General features: G+C 40.2%; 1 protein-coding gene and 1 long non-coding RNA gene across 2 annotated transcripts in view; one reads left to right on the plus strand and one right to left on the minus strand.

Annotated features, from left to right (window-relative positions):
* Positions 1-1769: 1769 nt before the first annotated feature.
* LOC118579600 lies at positions 1770-14507 on the minus strand. Its single transcript, XR_004944482.1, has 3 exons — positions 14147-14507; positions 4299-4424; positions 1770-2906 (listed from the first exon to the last, which is right to left on the minus strand). It is a non-coding gene; the product is annotated as an uncharacterized LOC118579600 (long non-coding RNA).
* Positions 14508-14691: 184 nt separating this feature from the next.
* The window catches only part of Wasl (WASP like actin nucleation promoting factor), a 57487-nt gene continuing 46886 nt past the window's right edge, over positions 14692-25292 (plus strand). The window contains exon 1 of the mRNA XM_036180999.1: positions 14692-15141. Within this exon, the coding sequence (XP_036036892.1) occupies positions 15034-15141 (108 nt within the window). The 5' untranslated portion in view covers positions 14692-15033. The remainder of the gene's footprint in view (positions 15142-25292) is intronic.

Below are 25292 nucleotides of genomic sequence, written 5' to 3' on the forward strand. Positions count from 1 at the left end.
AACAAGCAGGGAAAGAGAGCTAACTTCCTTCTTTCATGTCCCTTATATACGCTGTCAGCAGAAGGTATGGCCCAGATTAAAGGTGGATCTTCCCAACCTCATAAAATCTGGATTAAAGGTGTGTCTTCCTGCCTCAAAAGATCAGGCTTAAAAGTAGCTCTTCCCACTTCATACGACTTAAATAAGGAAACATCCTTCACAGGTGTTCCCAGCCATTTGGGCTTTAGTTAATTCCAGATGTAGTCAAGTTGATGACAAAGAATAGCCATCACACAACTATAAATCAGTCTACCACTGGAAATAAACAGCAATAATTATATATACAGCTTACTTGAAAACAACAGAAACTGACTCAAGCTAACTAGGGCAAAAAGGCATTTATCAGAAGGTTATGGTAAGACATGGGTCAGCTCATTTTAGTGCGAAGGGCAGCTCTCCTGGCGCATCTATCATCTTGCCATCATCCTAGTTCATTGCTAAAATAACATCATGCTGAAATTACCTGTAATGCCAGAAGTGGTAAATGTATTAGGTTCTTGATCAGCTAAATGATTTTCTAGGGGGTATACTATAAATTGCAATGGGCACAGGACTCAGGTACCTTGTAAACATTTCTGGAGGGCCAGTGTTTGGAGGCGCCTAAAAACACATGCAGCTCTTTTGATAGCTATGACAACAGGTTCAGTTATGATTCAACCTGTTTATCCAATGATCACAAAACTGCTATTTTAGGAGTGGAGGCAAGAGCAGAATAAGGCCATATGTTAAAGTAGTCTGTCAATAGTCCCTTAAGACATGGAAGGTCTATCAGTATCAGAGGCTTGTCCTAAAACAGAAAATTGTGAAGGGGTCACATTCTTCTCATATGCGTCAAATATTATAAAGTGTATGTGTATCCATCCCATCATGCATAAGAACCAGGTCAACACGTCAAGTCAGTTCTGGTGCCCTGTTAGCTGTTCTCTTCAAACTAACATCAATGCAAAATCATTTCAGTACAGGAGTGTCTCTGGAAAATGGTAAGTATTACCCACTTGACTTTTTCACTCTCTTAGAGGAAAAGGGAACCGTGAAACAGGGAGTGTAGTTTAACTGTAATGAAATCCTTGGTGACATTTACTTGCTCGTGTGTGTGTGTGTGTGTGTGTGTGTGTGTGTGTGTGTGTGTGTGTATGTGTGGGGGTGCATATGTGCCACAGCATACAAGTGGAGGGTAAAGGACAACTTGCAGGAATGGATTCTTGTAGTGGATAGCCATCCCATCATTGGCCTGGAAGTTCCAACCCCCATTGAGGCTTCTGTAATGGTCACGCCCAGAAGGCGGGGCGGAGGAGGAAGGGAAGACCCAAGATAGAGAGGAGGGTCGCACTCTCTTGGTTGGGGGACGCTGGATGCAGGAGGTAGACTGAGCAGAGTTCTCCAGAGAACACCGCCAGACTGCGCCATACCTTTGCTAGACCCTCCAACCTATCCCTTCACTTGTAAGTTACCCCACAAAATAAACCTCCCTTTTAACTACGTGGAGTGGCCTTAATAATTTCACCAATAGATTCTCTTCTTCTGCTAGGTGGGTCCCAGGTTGTCAGGTTTGGTGGAAAGTGCCTTTATCCACTGAGCCATCTTGCTGGTCCATAGCTCATAATTTAATTTTTTTTGTTTTTGGAGACAAGGTTTCTCAGGGTAGTTTTGGAGCCTTTTCCTGTAACTCACTCTGTAGCCCAGGCTGGCCTCAAACTCACAGAGATCCACCTGGCTCTGTCTCCAAGTGCTGGGAATAAAGTAATGTGCCACCACCACCCAGTTTCATTTTTAAACTGTTTGTGAAAACATTACCTTGGTAAGGATCGTTTTGCTTGTATGTGATGGAAAATAACAAATGAGGAAGGATTTGTGTAGGCCGTGGAATATTTGCACAGCATTTCTCCTAATCGGGGGCAGAAAGTGAAAGCAGGTCTTCTGAAGAACTGGAACCTGGAACTGCACAGCTTTGGGTGGCTCTCACTTGACTCTCCTCCCTTCTCTGCCTCTTCCTGTGAGTTTACCCCATTGTGCTTTCTGGGTTAACATTGCTTCCTCATTCATTCAAGTGCACAGAAAACAGTCAGAGCATATCCCCCAAGTTTCCTTGTGCCAGCCCACTGCAATTAAATGTATCTGGCAAACAGAACGTCTATAGTGCATGTGATTCACAGATCTAGGGAGACTATTCTGATTGCTCAGATAAGGGTTGGGTGTATACCCTCCTCTGTCGGTATTCTGTGGCTAGAGGGTAAAGCAACAAAATATAAAGGAGGCTACTACTGTCTGGGATTGTGGACATTAAATTACAGAACAGTAGGTCTCTATTACAGGAAATGCACAAGGAACATCACATATGGAATCTTGTTATCAACACATGATTTAAAAAGCTAGTAATGAACAGAAGCTCTGAAGAGCCATAAGGAAATGAATTGGGAGATAGGACACACTCTACTCTGAATGACATTTGGGTACTGGGAACTCAGAAGGCAAAAATGCAGCCCTCCACTCTTATCTTAGCAATCATTATTGCATCTGTCCTTGACTCTTCCCTGCTGTAGTGGTTTCTCACCTTCCTCTTCTCTGAAGTGGATTGTAGAGGGTCTGACCCTACACAGCACACTTCCCAGCATTTAAGTAAGGTGCATTCCAGCTGGGCTAAGCCCCTGGGCTCCAGCAGGGTACTGGAGGACCAGATAAAGAAAGAAACCAGGAAACTTTTCTCTCTTCTTGCCTGAATGTGTTTCCTCTTGCACGAGTCCACTGCATAAACCACTAAGCATCTACTTTCTGTTCAGCAACTCCAGCTCTCCGTCCAGCTTCAGTGTCGCAGTGACTTTCTCTTGCTGATCTCTGAGTTTCTTTGTGGTCTCCATGTGGCCTCATTCCTATCATTTATGAAAACAAAGTTCTGGATTAAATTCATTTTTTATACTATGTAAAATATTCTGTGACTTCTCAACTGCAACCCAATCAACACATCCTATGTCAACTGACTTTCTTTTTCTTTTTTGATATCCACATTTCTCTATGGTTGTAACTAGGGTTTTGGGGACAACACCTTGACCTCCAGAAAGCCCCTCCAAAACTAGGTTAGGCTACTTGTCCCCAATATGCCAATTTAAAATGACACATGATGGTCATTTTAAAGGAAGATTTATTCAATGCAGCCACTTTGGGAAGAAAAAAAATCCAAGTCTACCTCTAAAGTACTTATAGAAGAGAAAGAATTGAGAGGCTAGAATACATGATTGAGCAGTCCTGGCCAAGGTGTGGTCTGGCTGATCTTGTCTCAGTTCTAGTTCTACAAGGTGGCCCACCTGTCCTTATCAGTATCATGCCTGGAGGGCAATCAGTCTGGTTCCTTGAAGATGGCCGCTTTTGCTCCAGAGTATGACCTCACATTTGTAGATAACGACTCTCATTTAAAAGGTGATCTGTTCTACAAAGTTGTGTTTGGGGAACCCAAGGTGACCCAAAAGGAAAGCTGAAAGACAGCAACATAGCTCTGTGTTTGCAGTGGAAGTAAAGGGAATAGACAGACACAAAATAAGCACACACGTGCCCGGCTTTCATCCTGCTTTTGGTTACACTGTGAGCCCAAGTAAGGGGCCAAGGCTCTTTTAGCAAAAGCAGCTTTTAAGTTCCTTTTTCAAAGTCTCAGATGTTAGAAAGCTAGAACTGATAGCAAGAATGTAAACCTTAATAGAGCAGAAGCCTCCAATGCTTCGGGGTCTTCATAAAGGATTATGCTTTAGTAATCACTGGTAGTAAGTGATGTCAAGTTCCTGTAATTATTGAGCTGAGAAAAGCCATGAATTGATTTGGTGAAAGGACAGTGTCTACTCAAATATTCTTTTTCCTTAAGCACTTGTGTATATCGCCATCCTTGCCCTGCAGAGCGGCAGCTGACAGAACCCCTTCTTGACACCTTAGGCCTCGGGGTGTCACTACGCTACTCAAAACTCTTGTGGGAATTAGCCACATACAGCTCTTCCTACCACCACCACCTAAGTGCCAGAGTCCAACACTTTGGCGGGCAGAAACGAGCAAATTTATGTCCCTATAAATTTTCAAAACCATAATTTGGCACATTTTGGATGCAAATAAAGAACAGATTGGGAAACCAACCTTGCAAAGAAATTACAGTGCCAGTTGGATCGCCTTGCCTACTCCATCACCTACTTGCTAAAGCTCTGAGTGCTTCCTGCTTATGGTCTGGCTGTTGGAGGCTTGTCTAATGGAAGCCACTCCCCAGGCTGCTCCTCCTGCATACTGACCTTCTTGCCTCAAGATGATTCTGCTGAGTGATTCATGCCAGAGCTACAAGAATTTATCCAAGACCATGTCATCTGTGTTGCTTTTCCCTCCACTATCCACGTTCTTTCGTTTCTTTCCTTACGTTTCTGAAAAACATTTACTCAATAAATATGTGTGCCTGACTACAGAGTCTGCCTCTGAGCCATGGGTTGAGAACCCTTGAGGGGGGGGGGGTGTCTAATGACCCTTACACAGGGGTCGCCTAAGACCATCGAAAAGCACAAATATTTACATATGATTCATAACAGTAGCAAAATAAGTTATGAAGTAGCAACGAAAATAACTTTATGGTTGGGGGTCATTGCAACATAAGGAATTACATGAAAGAGTCGCAAGCGTTAGGAAGGATGAGAACCACTGCTCTAAGGAAGCTTATCCAAGTGCTCAGTGTGATTCCTTTCCAAATCCTAGCAAAGAACAAAGAGAAAGGAGTGTCAACAAATCAGTTATGCTTGGCAATCTAGGTTTAAGATTCAGAGGTCTAATCCTAATATCTCAAACCTGTGACTATCAAAGGGCCAACAGCAGAAAAATAGGAGAAAATGAGTTTTCTTTCTTTCTTCTTCTTCTTCTTCTTCTTCTTTTTTTTTTTTTTTTTTTTTTAAATGAGTTTTCAAACTTGTTCTGCTCTGGGTTCTGGTCTTCTGGTTCTATGTGTTTATATGTTCAGAGTACAAATGTATATGGTTGAATGGTAGTACATCTTCTATGTGGTAGGCTCTTAGATTTGATTGCTGAGTACCAGCTAGGCTTTGTAGCAGGTGCTACTATTTTGTTGCAACTTTATTTCCTACAACTTTATGTTCACAAGAATCTTGTGAAATGAGTTTATCTCCATGGTTTACAATGAAATTTAGTAATGTGACCACTAACAGAGCTAATCTTCAACCCAGATCTGGCTATACTGTCTACATTTGTTACTTTACATTATGCTGCCTTTTAAAGAAATTTTAGAGATCTGTAATCAACAGTTGTCGCTGTGCAACAAACCAAAGACATCCACATATGCCTATCCACTTTTCTGTCTTTTCCATTTTTAGAGACAGGTAAATGAGGAGTTTGGACTGCATAATTGCTAAGGTCCCTGCCTACTCTAATGCATTGTTTCTAAATAAAGACACTGGGTCAAATGAGTTCTGAATAAGAATAAGGAAACTGCTTCAACATGGTCACTGACTCTGACTAAATCATGTTATATATATTTAATATGGTCAACATGTTATATATTTATTTAAAACAATCACAAAAAAACAATGAATAATGTTACATTCTAGTCACAATGAATTGACACATTCTCACTGATTTAGTGATTGTCAAATGCTATGCATGTAATATGCATGTAAGGAGGAATACAAAATGTCATCAGGCAGACACAACTGGAAAACAGGTATTTGTGTTCGCTACTCTCTCTTACTGCTTTTTCTGCAAAAAAAGATCTCCTCAGTCATTCAGTATCTTGGAGCTTCATCTGCTCTCAATTAAATCAATTAGCTGTTGGGTCCCTTTTGAATATCCTTCCTTCCCCTGGGGAATTTCTGACCTAGGAAATTGTAGATCCCTGATGTTGAGTTTAGAATCTCAGGCTCTCTTGAAGATGGGGCACAGGTCTGCACAAAACCTAGAACTTAATATGCATGACACATACTAGACAAAGAATTTCATCAAATATTAGTTACCAAATGCCCATTCATTTCTGCTCTGAACTAACTAAACAGAGGGCATTTAAATTGGGTAGACTGTAATTCTTACTATCCCACGCAACAGTGGAGTCCAGGCATAAAGTAGGGTTTATATATTCATTTTATACAGTCAAAAAAGTATTTGTAAGTGTTACAGCTCAAAGGAGAAAATCAGTCAGGAGTCAAGGAATACCACAAAGTCACATTGTACAACAAACCTCACACAAGAAATTTATTGGGAAAGACACAGGAGGGTGGCTCCCTCTGCTCAGAGAGAAGCAGCAAAGAACAGAGCCAGAAGCAGGCTTTGTATAAGGTTTCTTAGGAGCACAGCTTTCCAGGGTACCTAGGATTCATGGGGTTTTGTGGCCTGATCTTGGGCTTTTTGCTCTGTAGGGTGGCCACCTGCTAGGGATGGGTCTGGCCCGAATGGACTTAAGAGTGTTCTATGGACAAAGCCTGGCAGTTGGAGGTCCTCAGGGGTGAGTCCTGGCTACTCACGTGCCTCAAGGGGCTTACAGTAATAATGATAGATGTAATATTATTTACATTCTCTCATGCATTACTTTTACCCATTATGTTTCAAATGTTGGTTACATTCTAAATCCAAAAACTATGAGGTTGGCCATAGAATTTAGAGCTGGAAATGACACTAGTGGTTACTAATTCCACAAATTATTAAATAGAATAATAAAAATGGTTCAGGCACATTATTAAGATTGTGGGTCTTGTTACTATATGAGCTTAGAACAATGAGTTCCGCTTACTCTAGCACCTGTTTCACCTGATATGTGGCCTGTAGATTCTACTCTATCCAAGACTTAAGCCTGACAAGAATCCCAGTGATTTATCATGAAGACCCACTCTACAGAAGTAATGAGATACAGACATAGCTAGTGTATAGCTATATGCTTTACAAGCTTGGGAGGTGGTAAACTCAAGTCCTTGGGATGTCCTCATGCAGGACATCATCAAAATCTCTAGGAGCTTTTTTTGTTGTGCATAGATTAGTGAATCCTATCTGAGAGTTACTAATTCAGGTCCAGTGTGAGCATGTGAATTTGAATTTCTTGCAAGTTTTCAGGTGATGCTAATGGTGCTAGGGCAATCTTATTTCAAAACTACTCATCTATTTCTCCTCAAATCCAAGTTTGTTTGTTTTTTTCATTTACTCATTTCCAATACTTTTGGGGTTCTCATTTGCAGCTCCTAATATTAGTGGTGGACTTATAGTCTCTGAACCCAAACATGACAACAGTTGAGACTTCATTGGAGCAATGAAACTTAGGTATAGTTTCTAGCTGCAAAAGGGATGAAACAAGGCGGCTTGTACTTCTTAGACCTTAAAGCCCACCCCCAGTGACATCCTTCCTCCAACAATGCCATGCCTATTCCAAGGTCACACCTCCCAATTGTGTCAGTCCCTAAGAGCCTATGGAGCCATTTTTATTCAAACTATCACAAACATCAAGGCTGTTTCCCTTTCCTAGATATTGTGAATAGAGAAGCAATGAACATGAGAGCAGTTATGAATGTTCATGAGTGATATAGCTGGATAATGTGGTACATTTATTTTTAGCAGTTTTGAGGAATCTCCACATTGATTTCCATAGTGACTACAGAAGTTTGCACTCCCACTAGCAGTGAGTAAGTCTTCCCCTTTCCTTACATCCATACCAGTATTTATTGTTTTATTTTGTTTTCCTTAGCCATTCTGACCAGGATGAGATTAAACTCAAAGTAGTTTTAATTTGACCTGATGGTTAAGGATGTTGAATGTTTTTTAAAAAATGGTTTTCAGACATTTCTGCTTCATCTTTTGAGAACATTGTTTAATTCTGTGCCTCATTTCAAAAATTGTTTTTTCTCAATGTTTAGTTTTTTTTATATATTCCAGATACTAATCCTGTCAGATATATAGCTGATATAGTATTTTTTCTCATTCTGTAAGCTGTATGTTAACTCGAGTGATGTCTTTTGCTTTTAAATAAAGTTTAGTTTCATGAAGTCATGTATGAATTGTTGATCTTAATGTCTATGATGTTGAGTTACTATTTTGAAAATACTTTCCTACGCCAATGAATTCAAATATACCCCTTGCTTTTTCCTTTACTAGAGTCAGATATAAGGTTTTATGTTGAGGTCTTTGATCCTCTGGAGTTGAGTTTTGTTCAGAGGTGCAAGTCAAGTTTCATTTTTCTACCTGTAGCTATCAAGCTTGGCCAACACAATTTGTTGAAAATGCTGTCTTTTCTCCAGTATGTATTGTTGGCTTCTTCATCAAAACTCATGTGACAGTAGGAGTGTGGGTGTATACATAGGCTCTCAATTCTATCCCATTGAAGAACGAGTCTGTTTTTATGCTAGCACCATGTTGTTTTCATCTAGCTCTGTAGGTATTACTTGAAATCCTTAAGGGTGGCAACTCTAGCAGTTGTGCTGTTATTTAGAATTGCCTTGGCTATCCCAAGTCTTTTGTACTTCCATATGAAGTTTAAGATTATTTCTCCAATTTCTGTGAGGAACTGCATTGGAATTTAGGTGGGGATAGTGTTAAATCTGTAGATTGCTTTTGGTAGAATGGCCATTTTCACAATGTTATCCTGTCAACACATGAGAATGGGAGGTCTTTTCATCTTCTGGTAACTTTAGTACCTTCTTCAATTTATTATTTACTTTATTTTATTTTATTTTTTAGTTTCTCAATGTTTTTTCTGTACAAGTCTTTCACTTCCTCAATTAGATTTATTGCAAAAAACTTTTTGAGGCTATTGTGAATTGCATTAGTCAGTGTTCCATTGCTATGAAAAGACACCATGACCAAGGCAACTCTTATAAAAGAAAACATTTAATTGGGGCTTGCTTATGGTTTCAGAAGTTTAGTTCATTATCCTCATGACAGGGAGCATGGTGACACTTAGGCAGACATGTTGCTGGAAAAGTAACTAGCAGTTCTACATTTTGATCTGCAGGCAGCAGGAAGAGGCAACACTGGGCCTGACTTGGGCTTCTGAAACCTCAAGGCCCACCCACAGTGACACACTTCCTCCAATGAGGTCTCACCTACTCTAACATGGCCATACCTCCTGATTCATCTCAAGCAGCACCACTCCCTGGTGACTAAGTGTCCAAATATATGACCTATTGGGGCCGTTCTTATTTAAACCATTACACCCTATAACAGCAATGATTCCCCTAGTAGACACCAGAAGTTAACCAAAAAAAAAAAAAAAAAAAAAAAAAAATTGCCAGGAAATCAGTTACTTCTTTTGAAACTGTTGGCCATTGTGATCCCATAAACACCCAAACTTTACAGGCTATTTCGATGGTTCTTCATTACCCTCCAGAATTTGACCTATTGCTTCAGCCTATCACTGAAGACACCAGGTATTTGACTCATAGAACATGGAGAAATCAAGTTGGTACTGACCCAATTCATCACTACTAGCTAGCTCTCATAGTCCCATGCATGCTAGTGCAGGAGATAAATAATCATCAAGCATATCCAGGTGTAAATCTTGTGAGCTACCATAATGACTGACCTGGCAAGACCTTTCTATTAGATAGTGTAATAGTGGTATCAAATCATGGGAGTAACCAACCAGTCTGATTGGATTTAACACCCTCTCAATAAGCTGAATCCCATACCTGGTACCTTCGATGGACCAAGAACCTATGGCTACACAGGCTATGGGCACTAAGGGTGAATCTACTACTATTATTTTCATAAATGGATGTATAATTAAACAGCTCCTAATGACTTATCTTTACATTCTTAGATACTTTATCTCTCAACCCTTATCTGAGAAGCTTCCATTTGCAGTAGATGGTTAACTATTGAGACCTGTCAAAGTGCAGGAAATAAGAGACTATAGAATGCTCAGTCATCAACCATCTACTCCTCCCAATGCTCAGTTTTCATTGTGGTAGTGGAGGGTGGGAAGAGTTTAAGAATCAGGGCTGATAGATGACTATAAGGAAACAGTATGTTCTAGATAGCAGGGCATCTGCACATATGAACTCACAGTCAATTGAGACAGCATGAAACCTGTGTAAGCTTATATGCCAAATCCCCGCACAGAGATGAGTGTTAGGCATGACATCCCACCCCTAACCATTGAGCTATTGGCAATTGTTAACTGCTGGGAGGAGAATTTCTTTTAAGAGTGTAGCCCCTGGTAAGTTGACTATGCACCAGTAGAAAGCCATTCATCCAAGACTATTTGGGCAGCAAAATTTGGTCTTGGTGGGCTTAAAAATGATAATTTGAAAGAGGATACAAAGTTGGGTGGGTGGGGAAGGGGAGGTAGATCTGGGAAGAGTTGGAGGAGAGGGTGCATATCAATCAAAACACATTGTATGAAAGTCTCAGAGGAATAATAAAAATTAAAAAAAAAACAAATGAAGTTTTAAGTTATATGCAGATGAGGTAATATCCTTTACCTAAAGCTATCTATCAGCCAAGCTATGGAGACATACGGGATCTTCAAGTTATCTAAGAACCATTATAATAAAGAACTAATATCTCCCCTCTCTCGTTTGGAATAATTAAAGTAATAGCTATTGAATATTCATTAAAGTTAAAGACCAGCAGCTGGAACAGAAGTAAGCAGCATCATGGGAGCTATAGCACGCTTCTTCAAATCACTTCATAAGTAAAAGTATGTTTTAGGTGTCTGGGGACCAGGCCATAGAGCTGCAAGAGCTATCACAGGTAATTCATTAACACTGAGTAAGAACTCAATTTCCCACTAAAATCAATGAAGAATGTGAATGGGTTGCAGATAATCTGTCAATTCTTTAAAAGTAATTCACAAAGTATGTTGTACTTAAAATGAATTTGAACAGGAGAAAAAATTAGTTTGTCAGCTTTGTTTTTGATAACAAACAAAGCATTCCACATTTAACTGGAGAAAATATGTACTAGAACAGATCCTCTAAAGTTTCCCCACTTACATAATGCTTACACAAAAACATGCATAGACATTCTGCGACGTGGATGTTTTACACCCATGCCACTTGGAGGCTGCAGTGAAAGGAGCCGTATTCATCTTCTCTGCAGCATCCAGATCTGCTGTTGTGTCTCTATAAATCAGTTCTCCCACAGCTAGGCAGCACGTAAGTACCAGCAATTATGGCTACAATGGCTGAATGCCATAGATCCCTGTGTGCTGCTATTATCACATTCTCCCACTGAGAAGGGTGTCGGTACATTTTAAATTATTGACATTAACCAGGGCAGTAGTGTGTTTCAGAGACTTGTAACAGTACATGCATACTGACATCTGTAAAGAAGAAAAATGGATAACTGAAGAACAGAACAAGAAAAATGTGCAAAGTATAGTTACAGTAGCATGGAAGACATCTGAAAATATGCCCTCGCTTCTATAAATATATTACTCCAAGGTTTTCCGTCAAAATGAAGGGTTCACTTTAAAGGATCATAGCAAAGCAAGACAGCAGAAAATAAAGTACTAGGAGAGATTTTAGTTTAGGGAAGGAAAACCACATGAAAGAAGTAAATGCAAGAGTTACTTTTTTATTTGTTCTATTTTTATACATTTTAATATAGCAGATGTATGAAGATAAAAATCCCTACTTTTTTTAGCCTAGCTAACAAACTTCAGAACATGTAGTTGAAGGAAAATCAGATGCTTATTTCCTGGACCAAATCCAGTATCTCAAACTGGGCAAAAAGAATGTAAGATAAGAAAATGACTTGTCAGAGCAAACAATGAAAGCTGTCTTGTGCTCTGCTAGAGTTATACTATCAAAAATAAAAGTCAGGACTTGCTGGGCTTTGGAAACAAATATTGCTAATACTTCTTGATCTCAATTGAATGTAGAAAATAGTACCCTTTGTGTACTATAAAGAGGAACTTCCCCAATACTCTGTTCACATGTTCAAATAAATAAGGAGGTCTCATTTCCAATGAAATATTCATTCTTAAATTTTTGTGCTTTAAGACTGTCAAGGTATCGGGAAAGTCCTGAGAGAAAAATAAAGGGTTGGAAATAAGAACTGAAGTTGTAATTCTGTGGACAAAGTACTAGATTTAAAATTTTGTGAAGGACATAAAGAAATAATTTGGGATTGAGAAAAAAAGCCCTATAGTCATCCTAATTTTTCACCTTCAAGTCTAAAGAAAACAGACAACGGTGAATGAAAGCTGTTCTTGGGTTAAAGATTAACTGAGAAGGAAAACAAGCAGACAATACAAACAAGAAACACAGGCTAGTAAAAGTACGTGAAATGACTGGAACTCAATAGGTCCTTCCCAACAAGTTCTGAGACACACACCTACTGCCATTCACTTACCAGTCCACAGCGTTTGTTTCCAGTTTTCCCTCATGTCTGTTTTCAAAGCAGTTCAGTGGTCTATGAGAGCTGGTATTTTTAGTTCAAAAATTGTTCTTTCTAATTTTGTACACCTTTTTAAATGAAAGTAGAATTACATCACTTTCTCCCTTCCCTTCCTCCAGCCCCTCCCAGGTATCTTCCCTCCAAACCCTCCTACAGACACTCTCAAAATATTTATTCCTTTTTTTTTTTGACTTCTTTGTTTGTTTGTCGGTGAAGAGGATTGAATCCAGGACCTTGCACACATTAAGCAGGCATTTTTGGGGCTATATCCAAGCTTCTTGGATTTTACTAATTAACAGGCCTGTCTAGAATTATAGTATTAACAGTTTTGGTATTTTATCATAATGGGATAAAACAACCTGTTTGGCGAAACATGTAGACCGATCACTAAGGAAGAGAGATTATACTCCAAACTCACTGGCATAAATTTGAGAATTGTGACCCCACAACTATAAAATTATTTTGTTGTTACTTCATAACTATAGTTATGCTCCTGTCATGAGTCATAATATCGGATTCCTGAAAGGGTCGGGACCCAGGTTGAGAACCACTGCTCTAGTCTAAGAATCATAAGCAATGACGGCAAATGACAGGCAGGAGTTGAGTAAACCCTGTGTATCAGGCTATCTTACTTTACAGTTTTAAGTAGGTGTAACTCCCAATTTCCACTATGTTACCTTTGTGAAAGAGTAATTTCATTTTACAGATGAGGAACCTGAGAGAGAAAAGCAATTCCTGCATATATTTGAAAGATCTAACTGGAACTTTAACCTTGAACCAACTGTAGCCTACACAGCCTATACTAAGTTCATATGTTTGAAAACGTCAGGGCAGAATCATTTCCCAAGAATTTCTAATGATATTAGTTGTCACTGTGCTTCCAGTAAATAAGAGGTGCATTTTTAATAAAACACAAGCTGATGTCTTTCAGGTTTGTTAGCTCTGTGATTCAAAAGTGGTTTGCACTTCCACCAGTGTATGTTTTACACCTAATTATTTTATAAAGTCTTGCCACTTTTAAAGGTTAATTTTCCCCTTAAAATTGTAAAATTTGTTTAATTTGAAATATCTATATATTATGAGTACTCCTAAGAGTATATGCTCTCATCTACCTTTGCAGATTGTTCCTGTTCACTCAATTTCACAGTATTATAGGCAGCCTTAAAACTTTTATGTTTTCGCTTCATTGGTAATGGTTTACCAATGTATTGAGAGCTATCATAGATTTACTAGTTTGTCATAAAAATTTTAATATGCAAGTGTTTGAAATTGAATAATTAGCAAACACCGTTAGTACAATTTATCTGATAAATTGTATCCTTAATGTGAAGAATGGTTAGATGTACATTTTATATAATTCACTGCAATCTGATTGACCATTTCTATATTCCAAATTTTAAAAGTTTATTTTTTCGTTTTTCTTTAAACCATATTATTTGCTATTAATCTTTGATATTCTACAACACAGTAATGAAAAATTCTCAGTATTTACTTGTGCTGGGAATATTGCTCAGTTGGCTGAGTACACACCAGGCCTAAGTCCCAGCACCAACAGAACCATGAAATTAACTCTTAAGTATAAAAGAAGCAAGGCATATTCCTGTACATTCCCAAATGCGCATATTTATCTTGAATAAAAAGACAAGAAGATCTTTGGAATTCGAGACAGAGAAAGATGGGGAGGGGTAGTTTCCAATTCACAAGACAAGAAAAAAAAAAACGTGGCATTCGGGGCTCAGAAAATTCGAGTGTAAATACTACACACGTTTATCCCACGAGATCCGCCAGGCGGGTGGTGGAGTCTTTTGTAAGTGGGTCCGTTTTTGACATCTCTGAAGACGTCTTTCCACCTCCCGGCAAAGGTCCCTTCCTCCACGCCCCCGGTGGCAGGCGGCACTGCGTTCGAGAAACCCGAGGCACCTGACGCTGGCCGACCGCTCCAGCTAATCAAGACCTGACAGGCGGTCCGAGAGTCCCACTTCGGTGCCTGACAAACACTGACCACGCGGATCGGACGCCCCGCAAAGGTGTGCGCTGCGGCAAGGAAGAGTCCAGCTCCGGGGGTGCGCCGGACTCCGCCTCCCCGCCTGGGTCAGAGTCTGCGCACGCGCGCGGCGGCCCGGGGGGGGGGGGGGGGCCCGAGCCCACAACAGGACCCCGATCCCTGCAGAGCCGGGCGCGGGCCTCGCTGCACCCGGAAGGGGGCGGGGCCGTGTCTGGACACGCCCCGGCGCGCAGCCAGCGAGGGGGTGTCCGGCCGCGCCGCGTTTCCGGCGCGCTCCCCCGCGTCCCGCGTCCCGTGGTCTCGCCCGCCCCCGCTGCCATGTTGGATTGTGCGGCAGCCGCCGCCGCCGCCGCCGCCGCCGGACGACTGGGGGAGTAGCGAGTTCAGCGCAGCCGCCGGGAGTGCGAGGACAACGACCATCCGGCCCGAGCCGAGCCGAGCCGGGCGGGAGCCGGGAGCTTCCCTGTCGGCACGCGGTCCCGGGGCGCCCGCCGTCAGCTCCTTCCCTCGGCCTCCGCGCGCCGGAGGAGCGGCGGGATGCTGCGCCTGTGACTGCCGGCCCGCGCCCCTGTCACCCAGAGTGGGACCCAGTGCTCGCCCACCTCCTGAGGAGTCAGCCCTGGACGCTCCACCCCGCCGGCGACACCATGAGCTCGGGCCAGCAGCCTACGCGGAGAGTCACCAACGTCGGCTCCCTGCTGCTCACCCCGCAGGAGAACGAGTCGCTCTTCTCCTTCCTCGGCAAGAAATGTGTGGTCAGTGGCCGAGACCCCTGTCGCCACCCCCAACGTCCCCTGGCGGGTTCGGGCTGGGGGACTGGAGAGTAGGAGGGAGAAGGGGGGGCGGGCGCGGCGAGGCTGGGGTCCCGCTGCGGGCCAGGCCTCCAGCCTCCCGGGCCCTGGTACTGCCCTCGCCCTGCTCCCCGGGTGCAGGCCGGCCCTGCCAGGAGCCGCCTCCCGGAGCTGCTGGAGAACAAGGGAGTGTCACCTCTGCAGGCCTGCCCAGAAGTCCAAGTCGGGGTCCGCGCCCTTGCAGCAGGTTCAAACTTTACTCTAGACCACAAGGGAATTTCCTTCGTGCATCAGCAGCTTAATCTCAGAACAGATCCCAGCACTGGCCCTTGCTTTACTTCCTACTTCTGGATCTGGGCTATCTTCCTTAACAATGCTTAGAGGTCTTAGGAGTGAACAGATGGGGAGAGAAGCGCATCGGATTTTCGATCCCCTTTTAGGATTCCAGGAGAAGATAAAGTGGAGTGCAGGTTCATGGACACCGGATCAGAGTAAGGGGCAGGAAATACTTTGCCTGCTCCCCATTGCAAAGAAACAGGGTTTATTTCTCCAGCCTTTATGCCTAGGCCTAGTTTCTGTTCTCCGCCACACTGTTTTTTTGTTTGTTTTTTTTTTTACCTCCCCCTTGCATTGATAAGAAGGGTTGCCGTTCTCTCCGAAGCCATGTGTAGAGAAGCCACAATTTCTAGTAGTTCTTGGCCATTGGAGTCAAAAGTGATTCTGAGTTTGGTCCTATGGGGCCAATCCCAGCCCCAGCTGGCGGATTGGGAGCGAGCGTACTGTGGGAGGAAGGGGGGGGGGGGATGCTTGTTGTTGACGGAAGCATTCATCACGTTGGCTGCAGGCGCTTCTGGGCTGGAAAGGTTCTCCCTGGTGAAGGCCTTATCTTGATCTTACCGAGGTGACTCTTGAGTTGAAACGGGGATTGTTGAAATGCTGACTAGTCCCTTGCTTTGCCCCTGACACCCAGGACACACAGAAGTTTCAGCTGAGCAGGACCACTCTATATTGTTTCCTTAGCAATGTTAGGTATGTCAAATCAGACTACACCTGCTTAAGAAGTTAAGAGTAGACAATTTCTGGAGAGTTACCAGCTTAATTGTTAACTTTATGAGCTTACTCTTTGTATCTACTTTTGGAAACTAAATCATTCCACAGTACTTAAGATGTATTTCTTGTTCTAAAATTTAGACTGTAAAGAACACTAAGTCCACAACCAAAGTAGCAAACAGTGGTCAAAAAAAAAAAAAAAAAAGATGAGGAGACAACTTTAAAGGTGAACCAAGGCCTTCTTTCCTCTATATAGTATTTTAAACAAATGAGAAAATGGAGCCCTTGGCCCCAAGTCACACAGTAATTTAGGAATGTAACTGGAACTGTATGTCCGGTCTCTTTGTACTTTCCACTACATCATGTTGTTTCGTGAGGGTTTTTTCCCCCCTTAATGATTTGGTTGTCAAAGTGGTGTTAAAGGAGTAACTTCATTTTTTACATAAAACTAATACCATTAAAATGTAAGTTTCTTTTTTTTTATTATATTTGTGTTATAATTTTACACATTAGCCGTGGGTTCCCCTGTCCTCCCCCCTCTTGCCCCCACCATCCCCCCCTCCCCTCCATTTCCATCTCCTCCAGGGCCAAGACTCCCCTAGGGATTCATTTAAACCTAGTGGATTCAGTACAGGCAGGTCCAGTCCCCTCCTTCCAGGCTGAGCAAAGTGTCCCTGTGTAAGCCCAAGGTTCCAAACAGCCAGCAAGTCTCTAAAAGCATTAATTTTTTCCATGTTTTCAGATTAGGACAATCTCCAGCTTTTTTAATGTGAGCTGCCTGCGGTTTAGTATTTAGTATAAGTAGCTGTGTTCACATACCAGGCCCATGAACTTCAGGCATGGAGGACATTGCATTTATGTGCTAGTGTACTCATTGCTCAGAGCTTAACTGTGTTGTTTACCCAGGGCTTCAAGGAAATGACAGATGTGGGAGTATATTTTGATAGATAAAGATAGCATGGCTCACAGTAAGCATAAGTGGGTTGCTGAATCAGTTACAAGTAGTCAGTGCTCAATTTCTTTACATATATTATTAATCAACTTTACCTTTTGAATTGCAGTAATGTAAAACCACATTGTTGCCTTCTTTTGTAAGATGAAATTATTGTGAAAATTAACTAAAATTTGGAGACTTTGGTTTAATAGCAATGTAAAATCGATGTTTTGGAATAATCTTTGTAGGCCTTGCTCTCTTTTTTTTGTTTAAAACAACAGTGAAATGCATTGTCAGATCAAATGTAGTAAGCTGATGTGATACATTCAGAGCTCTATCTGTGAAGTCCAGAAATGAAACTAGTTCTGTGGTGCCAGATTATAAGCAAGTTCTTCATTCCTTGTTTGATCGAACAAACATGTATTGAGTAATTGAATGTTAAGGCCAAAAATCAAGGTTGATGCTTGTCTTTGGGGAATTTAGTGTCTGATGAGGGAAACAATATGTAAAGTGATGAATAAGTCAGTACTTAAGAGTAAATATGCAAGAGTTGCCTGTCACAAACAGAACTATAGCCTTGTAGTCAGGAAATGTGGGTTTAAGCTCAGGATCTCTTTGGACAAGGCCTTTAACCCTCCTGTTCTATATTTGCTTTTCCTACCTGTCAAATTAGATTGCTATCTCATGGAGTGGTTGTGTTGGTTAGGAGTATATAGAAATCTGAAAAGCTATCATGAAAGGATGAGAACCCTAGATGAGAGTATATAAGGAAAAGCTTTGTAGAATGGACAATACCTGAATAAGATTAATGGGTACTAATTAGGTTGATAAAGGATATGGAAGTATTTGGAAAATTAGGAGAGTTTGTTAGGGAACAGAGGTTTTGCCTGTATTTTCACGTTTGTGTATGTTTTGGAATCATGGTAGATATTAGATGTGTGTGGTTAGGTTCAACTTCTTGATAATTACATTTTCTAGGTCTGAGGTAGAGCTTGGTCATTTGTTTTTATCAAGTTTTGTGGGAAGATTCAAATGTGCATTATAGCTTGAGGGTAGAAGTCCATTTCTGATGGCTAATTCTAGACATGTCACATTGGAAACATTGGACATCATATTGGCGATAATAGCTTGCTTTTGATGGAGTTTGTATTTTGTGAGTAAAGTTAGAATTGCTTTTGATGGAGTTTGTATTTTGTGAGTAAAGTTAGAACAGATTCTTTTAGTACAGCATTTCTTTGTCTGTCAAGATGGATTTCATAACCAAGAGGCAGATGTAGATGTTGGTGGGGAGCTACAGACCAGGTTTTACTTGGAGAGTATATTTGGGTAAGGTGGAGGCAGTATAGACATGTGCTGTGGGTAATGAGAGGGGTGACAGGCAATCCCACAGGTGTTTATAGATGCTCCCATAAAATACTAAGGAGGGCTGAATTAAAGCAGTTTTTGGTAGAGGATTCAAGTATGATTAAAAAGAATCCCAGAATGGCTAAGTTCCAATCAGATGGAGAAGGTAAGGGGAGGAATTGCAATGAAGGCAGACATTGAAGAAGAGCAGAAAGGTATGTAGAAATGTACATATCCTATTCGCTGGAAACCGACTGGTTTTATGGAGGAAGCGAATCTTAGAAATCTGTTGTTATGGTATAGTTTGAATAGTTAGACTTTATGTAAATTAGGGTTTCATTTAAAGTTAAATGTAATATGTGAATATGTGTGATAACTTAACATTGGGTTAATAGTCCTGATGATATCATTACCTGGAGTATTGTCTCAAACTTAAAAAGCAAGATTCACTTATTATTTGACAGGGTTTCTCTGTGTCTTGGCTGTCCTGGAACTTGCTCTGTAGACCAGACTGGTCTTGAACTCACTGAGACCTTCTACCTCTGCCTCCCGAGTGCTGAGATTAAAGGTGTGCACACTGTGCCCAGCAACATTCACTTATCTTATTGTGAATTTCTGTTGATTTTCAAGTAGTGTGATAGCTAACTTGTTTAATTCTTGCCATGTGGAGTTTAGTATGTGTAGTCTCAAATAAGTAGGGAGTGAGTAGGGAAAATAAAACCTGTAGCTAGTTCTGTCCCACCCTCTTTGTTCAGAATGGATTGAGGCTGGTAAGGATTTGCCTTTTTTTTTCCTACCATACTCATCCATTTTGGTTTTTGTTTTGGTTTGGTTCTGTTTTGTCTTGTTTTCACTATTAGTGACCTTTAGAATTTTTTGAATAATTAGTGTTTTTTTTTAAACTTTTATTTCTATTACTTCCTCAGCCCTTGTTTTTATTACTCAACTTCATTAGTTAAATTGTGTTTCTCCACTTTGTATGCAGTTCTGAGAGATGGACCTAACACCTTAGTACTTTTCTATAATTTTCACATCTGTCACAGGTGAATGAATACTTGGTGGTTGAATAATTATAATTACTCTTTTGATTCAGCTTAAGGAACCCAGTCAGCATTTCTTAACTGCTTGATCAAGTTGAAAAAAAGTCATACTCTTGGCAGATGTTATCTGGAGTTCATTCTTTCTTTATTAAGCAAAATGGTTTTATTCCCTTGCTAAGCTAATATAGGTGGTAGGAGTGGGGCTGTCTAAAGTTGTTTTGTTTAAGCCATACCTTGTATGTAGCAGTTCTTAAATAGGTGTAGAGGCAGAGATATAGTTAGGAGATATCTTCTAGAAGATGGCCTGAATTAAGGCTATAGAGGTAGAATGAAAGTGGGAAACGCCTTTCACCTTGAGCAGTGAAGACAGAAAACACTAAAATTCACTGGATTTGTAATACACAACCATGAAAAATACCCTCCTCTGGTGTAGGAAGAAGGTTAGCACCAAAGTATGGTGCAATGTAGATTACATGAGCAGAGGCGATGGGGAGAATATAGCCTACTTGTAAATCTGGTCATTTTTAGTTCTTAGGGTGGGCACATTTCTCAACCCAAGCATGTAGATCTATAAAAGGGTCTTACTAATGGGTTTTAGAGAATTCCATAGTTACATAAATCATGTAGGAATGGCTGCCACCTATGAAATACTTAAGGAATTTGTAGAAACATATGAAGATTTTTATTATTGATACTATTCAATGTTTGTTTATTACATTTCCCTTTGATGGCAAGGAGATCTTAGGATAAAAATTGCTTTGATTTAGGTAAATCAGTTCTAACAATTTTGTTTAAAGTTAGGTATGAAGTCTATAAAGATGAGCTTTTGAATACACCTCTCTGAAGAGTTTCTGAGCCTTTTAAGCCCATCCTCACCCACTAGTTCTGCCACTGTTTGGCCAAGTCTCTTCTGTTATAGGACAGTGTTGGGTGTTTTATATAAAATACGTCATTGCAAAAGTTATCCTTTATTTAGTGTAAAAAAATACTACTTAATGGTTAATACCAACTTACCCAGTCTAGAAAGAAAATGAAGTTTACTAGAATAATTCAGCAGACTTGGCTAGGAACTTCATTATCACTCATCTTAGAATGTTGGAAGTGCCCTGAAGAGAGGAATTCCACCTGTAGTGCTGCTGAAACCAGTATTGTAGCCTTTAGAAACAATATGTATTTATTTATTTATTGAGAAAAGGCCTCTGACTAGCCGCAAGCTTGCAATGTTGGTGTGGTTGAACTTTAATTCCTGATCTTTTGCCTCCAGCTCCAGAGTTAGTTATGGGATTGCTGATAAATGCCATCACAGCCTAACCTTCAGGGCGTAAAGCATGATTTATTTCAAGTTTATAAAAACTGGGAAGAATAAGATTCAGATGAAACATATGCTGATAGTATCTCCTTTATTTTATTTCTGTCCATAATCCACATATTTTCAATAAATAATTTTAATGGAAATATGCTAGCCTTTTTAATTTTAGGTAGGAAAATAATTTTAAAAGAGCAGATAGAGTTAGGCTTTGTTATATATTATTTTGTATGTCTAGAAGTCACAGCTTTTTTCCCCCCCACATGCGATAATCTAGTATTATGAATGCAACTCATTTTTACTATAAAGAATCTGGAGGGAACACCACTCAATACATTCTTATTCACCTTTATAAAGTGTGCACTGCAATTTATAAATGTAATTCTTACTGGCTTACTAATAACCTAAAATAGCTATTTTAACTCTTTAATTGCTATTAGTTATTAATTACAAGCTGTTTGACATCTTCAACTGTATCCATAAATGCTACATAACAGAAATAAATCTCATGTTTATTTACTGCATCACTGTTAGTCCTCCTAGATGATTCCATCATTTTAATGGTGATAAATGATAGTGAACAAATAAATAGAAAGCTCCAACCTCACTTTTCATTTTGTGTTGTGTGTGACACAGTGGTAACTTGCCTAGCATATGGCAGGTTCTGGAATCTTAGGATGGCCAAAAATAAGAAAAGTCACTTTAGAAGGTAGAGTCAAGTGAAAGTTAGGTAGTTAAGTTTTTATTTTAATTATCATTAACATTTAATTCAGTATCCTAGACTCTAGGGTTCCATTGTAGTATTAATTCATTTAGACTTATTTTTGACTTGTCATTGAAGATTTACTAAAGGAATCATATCTGTAAAAGAAATGCTCATTGAAGATTTGCTAGATTGAAGCAAAGGGGAAATGAAAAAGAAGTGTAAGAATACATGCTAATGTTTTGGGATTATCACAAAGCTATATGTTTAGTGGCAGTTTAAGTCTTTTTATTTACAAGGTTAAACATTTATCTTAGGTTTAAAGAAGCTAGAACTATTTACAAAGTATTTACCAGACCTGTAGTTCCAAATTTAAAAAAAAAAAAAAAATTAAATCTGTTACATAGTATTGATTATTGAAGTCTAGAAGGTTCCAAGGTTACTGAGGGACCAATCTAGGCCTTGTTTGGCTTGGCCTACGTTAGAGAAGGATGGCATATTACTGCCGGTTGCTAGGACAGAATGCCTGACAAAGCACCTTGCAGCACAAAGGTTTATCTTGGCTAACAGTTTGAGGTTTCAGCCTATCCTAGAAAGGCACGTCAGTCAGAGCAGGTTTAGCTGTGGTAGCAGACCTACCGGTAAGGCAGTAAGAGTGAGGACGTGTGTGCACATGCTAGTTCTTGGCTTGCTTTCTCCTTCTGTCATGTTTATTCAGTTAGGGACCCCCAAGCCCTTGGATGTTGCTGCTCATTTAGTACGGTTCTTCCCTATCTGGGTCAGGAAATGCCCTTACAGGTATGCCTAGAATGTCTCTCCAAAATCATTCCAAATTCCGTGAAGTTGACAGTGAAGATTAACCATCAGAATGGTTTTTCCAACTGAGTTGAAGGGCTAGAGAGATGCTTAGTTTACCCAAAAAGCGGTATTTTACATACTGTTCAACTTACCTTTTTTTTATGTTAGTGGTATATTTCCTTGTCTATTTATTCTTACTGCATTCTTTTTATTCTTGCATTTAATGCTGTATTACCACATTATATGAAGTTAGAGTTATATGTGATTTATTAGTCTTTATTGATAATACTACAGATGTTATAACAAAATACCACAAACCAGGTAGTTTATACAAGAATTTATTCTCTCATTGTTCTGGACCTAAAAATCTAAAATCAAAGTACTAGCAAAGTTTAGTTAGTTCCTTATAAGAAACAGAGAATGAATCTATTTCATACCTCTCTTCTAGCTTATAGCAGTTACTGGCAATCCTTAAGGTTCCTTGACTCTAGTCTCTGCCTGTACAAATAACATGGCATAGTGTACTCACTCTGTCTTCTTCTTTATAAGGACACCAGTCATATTGCATTAGGGGCAGTCCTAATGACCTTATTTTATCTTGGTTATATTTCTAAAGAGCCCTTTTCCAAGTAGGATTACTTCACAAGTATGAGGGTTAGGATTTCAAGGTAGCTTTCTGGATGACACAGTTCAGCCTAATATCCATATGTATTTTGACTTTCAAAAGAAAGGTTCAGTAATGTAATAAACATTCAAATGTGTTCTTTCCAGTTTTTATATATAAAATAAGTTGTAAGGAAGAAAACTAGGACATGCGCATTAAAAGTCCCATGAGGGTAGATACCTGCCTAACTGCCCTCCAAACAGTTGTTCCAAGCTACGTTTTCATCAGCATGGGGTATTTAAAAAATGTCTTACTGATGAAAGAGTCTCATTGTTGTATTTGTAGTTCTTGTGAAATTGAATAGTTATCTGTTGAGCATGCATATTGTTCTTAGGCCATTCATTTTTCTTTTAGTGATTTGGAAGAACTGTTTATGAGTACTGGATAATAGTTCCTATCATCATATTTTGGAAACTTACTGTTTACCTTTTGTTAAAATTATCTTGATGTTTGTAGTCACTCTATAAATCTTAAATTTTCCTATGGGTATTGTCTTCTTATATCTTCCCCCCTGTTTCAAAAGCTTTATTTTCATTTGGTTCAAGGTTTGTGAGTAAAGGACTCCAGGATTCTTATAAAGTTGTTTAGTGGCAGGAGAGGCTCAGACATCAGCTGACTGCTACAGAGTTCAGGAGTCTCTGGTAGGCCTCCAGGACTTCTACTTAAGGTTTGCTTCTCAAACTTCCCCAGAGACAACTGGGGCCTAGCCAACCCTGTCATATTAATAAGCTTCATCTCCTCATCCAGAAGTGGCTCTTGTGGAAGTCACAAAGATGAGAGATCCTTAAGACAGAACCCAGGAGAAAAAGGTCCAGAAAGCCTTGGTTCCGGTTATTATTCCCCAGCGTCGTCTCCATGGGCTCTGGTTTTACCCCCACTCAATCTTGAGAAAGCTTCTGTACCTCCTGCACAGCCCAGCTATGGAGCTAGTTTTCCATCTTGTATAGACAAGCCTGGAGCCATCTTTTCTTCTCAGGAGTTTAGGAAGAAGTGACTGTTGGTTTAGACAGCGCTGCTCGTGGCGCTGGCCACGGCGGCCATGGAAGAGTCAGTGCACCATAGTTACCTTTTAGAGCTTTATTGGGAGAGAGAAGGGTGGGTGATGGGGGGGAGGGGGGAGAGTGAGGGCCCCACCTGTTTTTTAGGCTGGGCCACCATGGCAGGCTGATGACATAATTAAGGACAGAATCCTTACACCATCCATCTAGAACTACATTGCGTGAAAGAAATTGTTGCCTGGAGAAAGGCAGCTGTAGGGTTCCTGAAAGTTCGAAATAACCAGGCAGTTTACTGTGCCTCCACCTCAGATCTTGGATGATCAGCAGTATGGGAGATGATCACAAATAGGTGGTGGTGGCTGTTTCTGGGGCTGGTGAGAAGGTACTGCTGGAGAGATTTAGAAGGCAGTTGAAAATTTAAAAGGAAGGAGTCTCCAGGTCTGTTCTATAGAAACACTGTTGAAATAAGACACAGATCTAGGACCTTGGTGTGAACTATCTTGTTACATCAAGTTTATTAATTAATTAACTGGTTAAATATATTTAATAATTTATACTTTTTACCGGTTTGAAACAGTCCTTTGAGTTTCCAGGTGTACTTGAAACTAATTTTATATTCTCTTCTGTTTTCTTTAGCCTGCTGCCTGTCTAGTACACAGTTTCAGTGAGTGTAGTTGTACAGTGATGATAGAGCTGGATTAGAATAAGGCTTTTTTTACCTCAGTGTTTTCTATGACTTTGATTTTGCTTCTGCTTAGTACCAAGGAAAACTGTGCTCTTTCTACCCATCACCAGAAAATAGTTGTTTTGATTTATAATAGCATTGGATTTTAGGTTAACTAGAAAGAATTGATACACTGAGGTTTCCTGTTGGTTTAGTTTCTTGTTGCTGTGACAAAAAGCATTCTTGGGGAAAAAGAATTTATTTTAGATCAGTTTATATTACAGATCATCCTAGCAGGGAAGTCAAGTCGGCAGATATATAGAACAGCCGGTAGTCACATTAGATCTATGTCAAGAGCAGAGAGAAATCAATGCATACACACTAGCTGCTTAGCTTGCTTCCTCTACTCTACCCTAATTCAGGACCCAAACCCAGAGAATGGTGCCACATACTTTGAGACAGTCTTCTCATACCAATTAACATAATTAAGACTGTCCCAATAGACATGCCCACAGGCCAAACCAATCTAGACAGTGCCTCATCTAGACTCTCTTCTCAAGTGATTGTAGATTGTGCCAAGTTGATAATTAAAACTGAATTTCCTTCACAATTTT

The sequence above is a fragment of the Onychomys torridus genome, chromosome 3 (genome assembly GCF_903995425.1).
Source record: "Onychomys torridus chromosome 3, mOncTor1.1, whole genome shotgun sequence".
Taxonomy (NCBI): domain Eukaryota; kingdom Metazoa; phylum Chordata; class Mammalia; order Rodentia; family Cricetidae; genus Onychomys; species Onychomys torridus.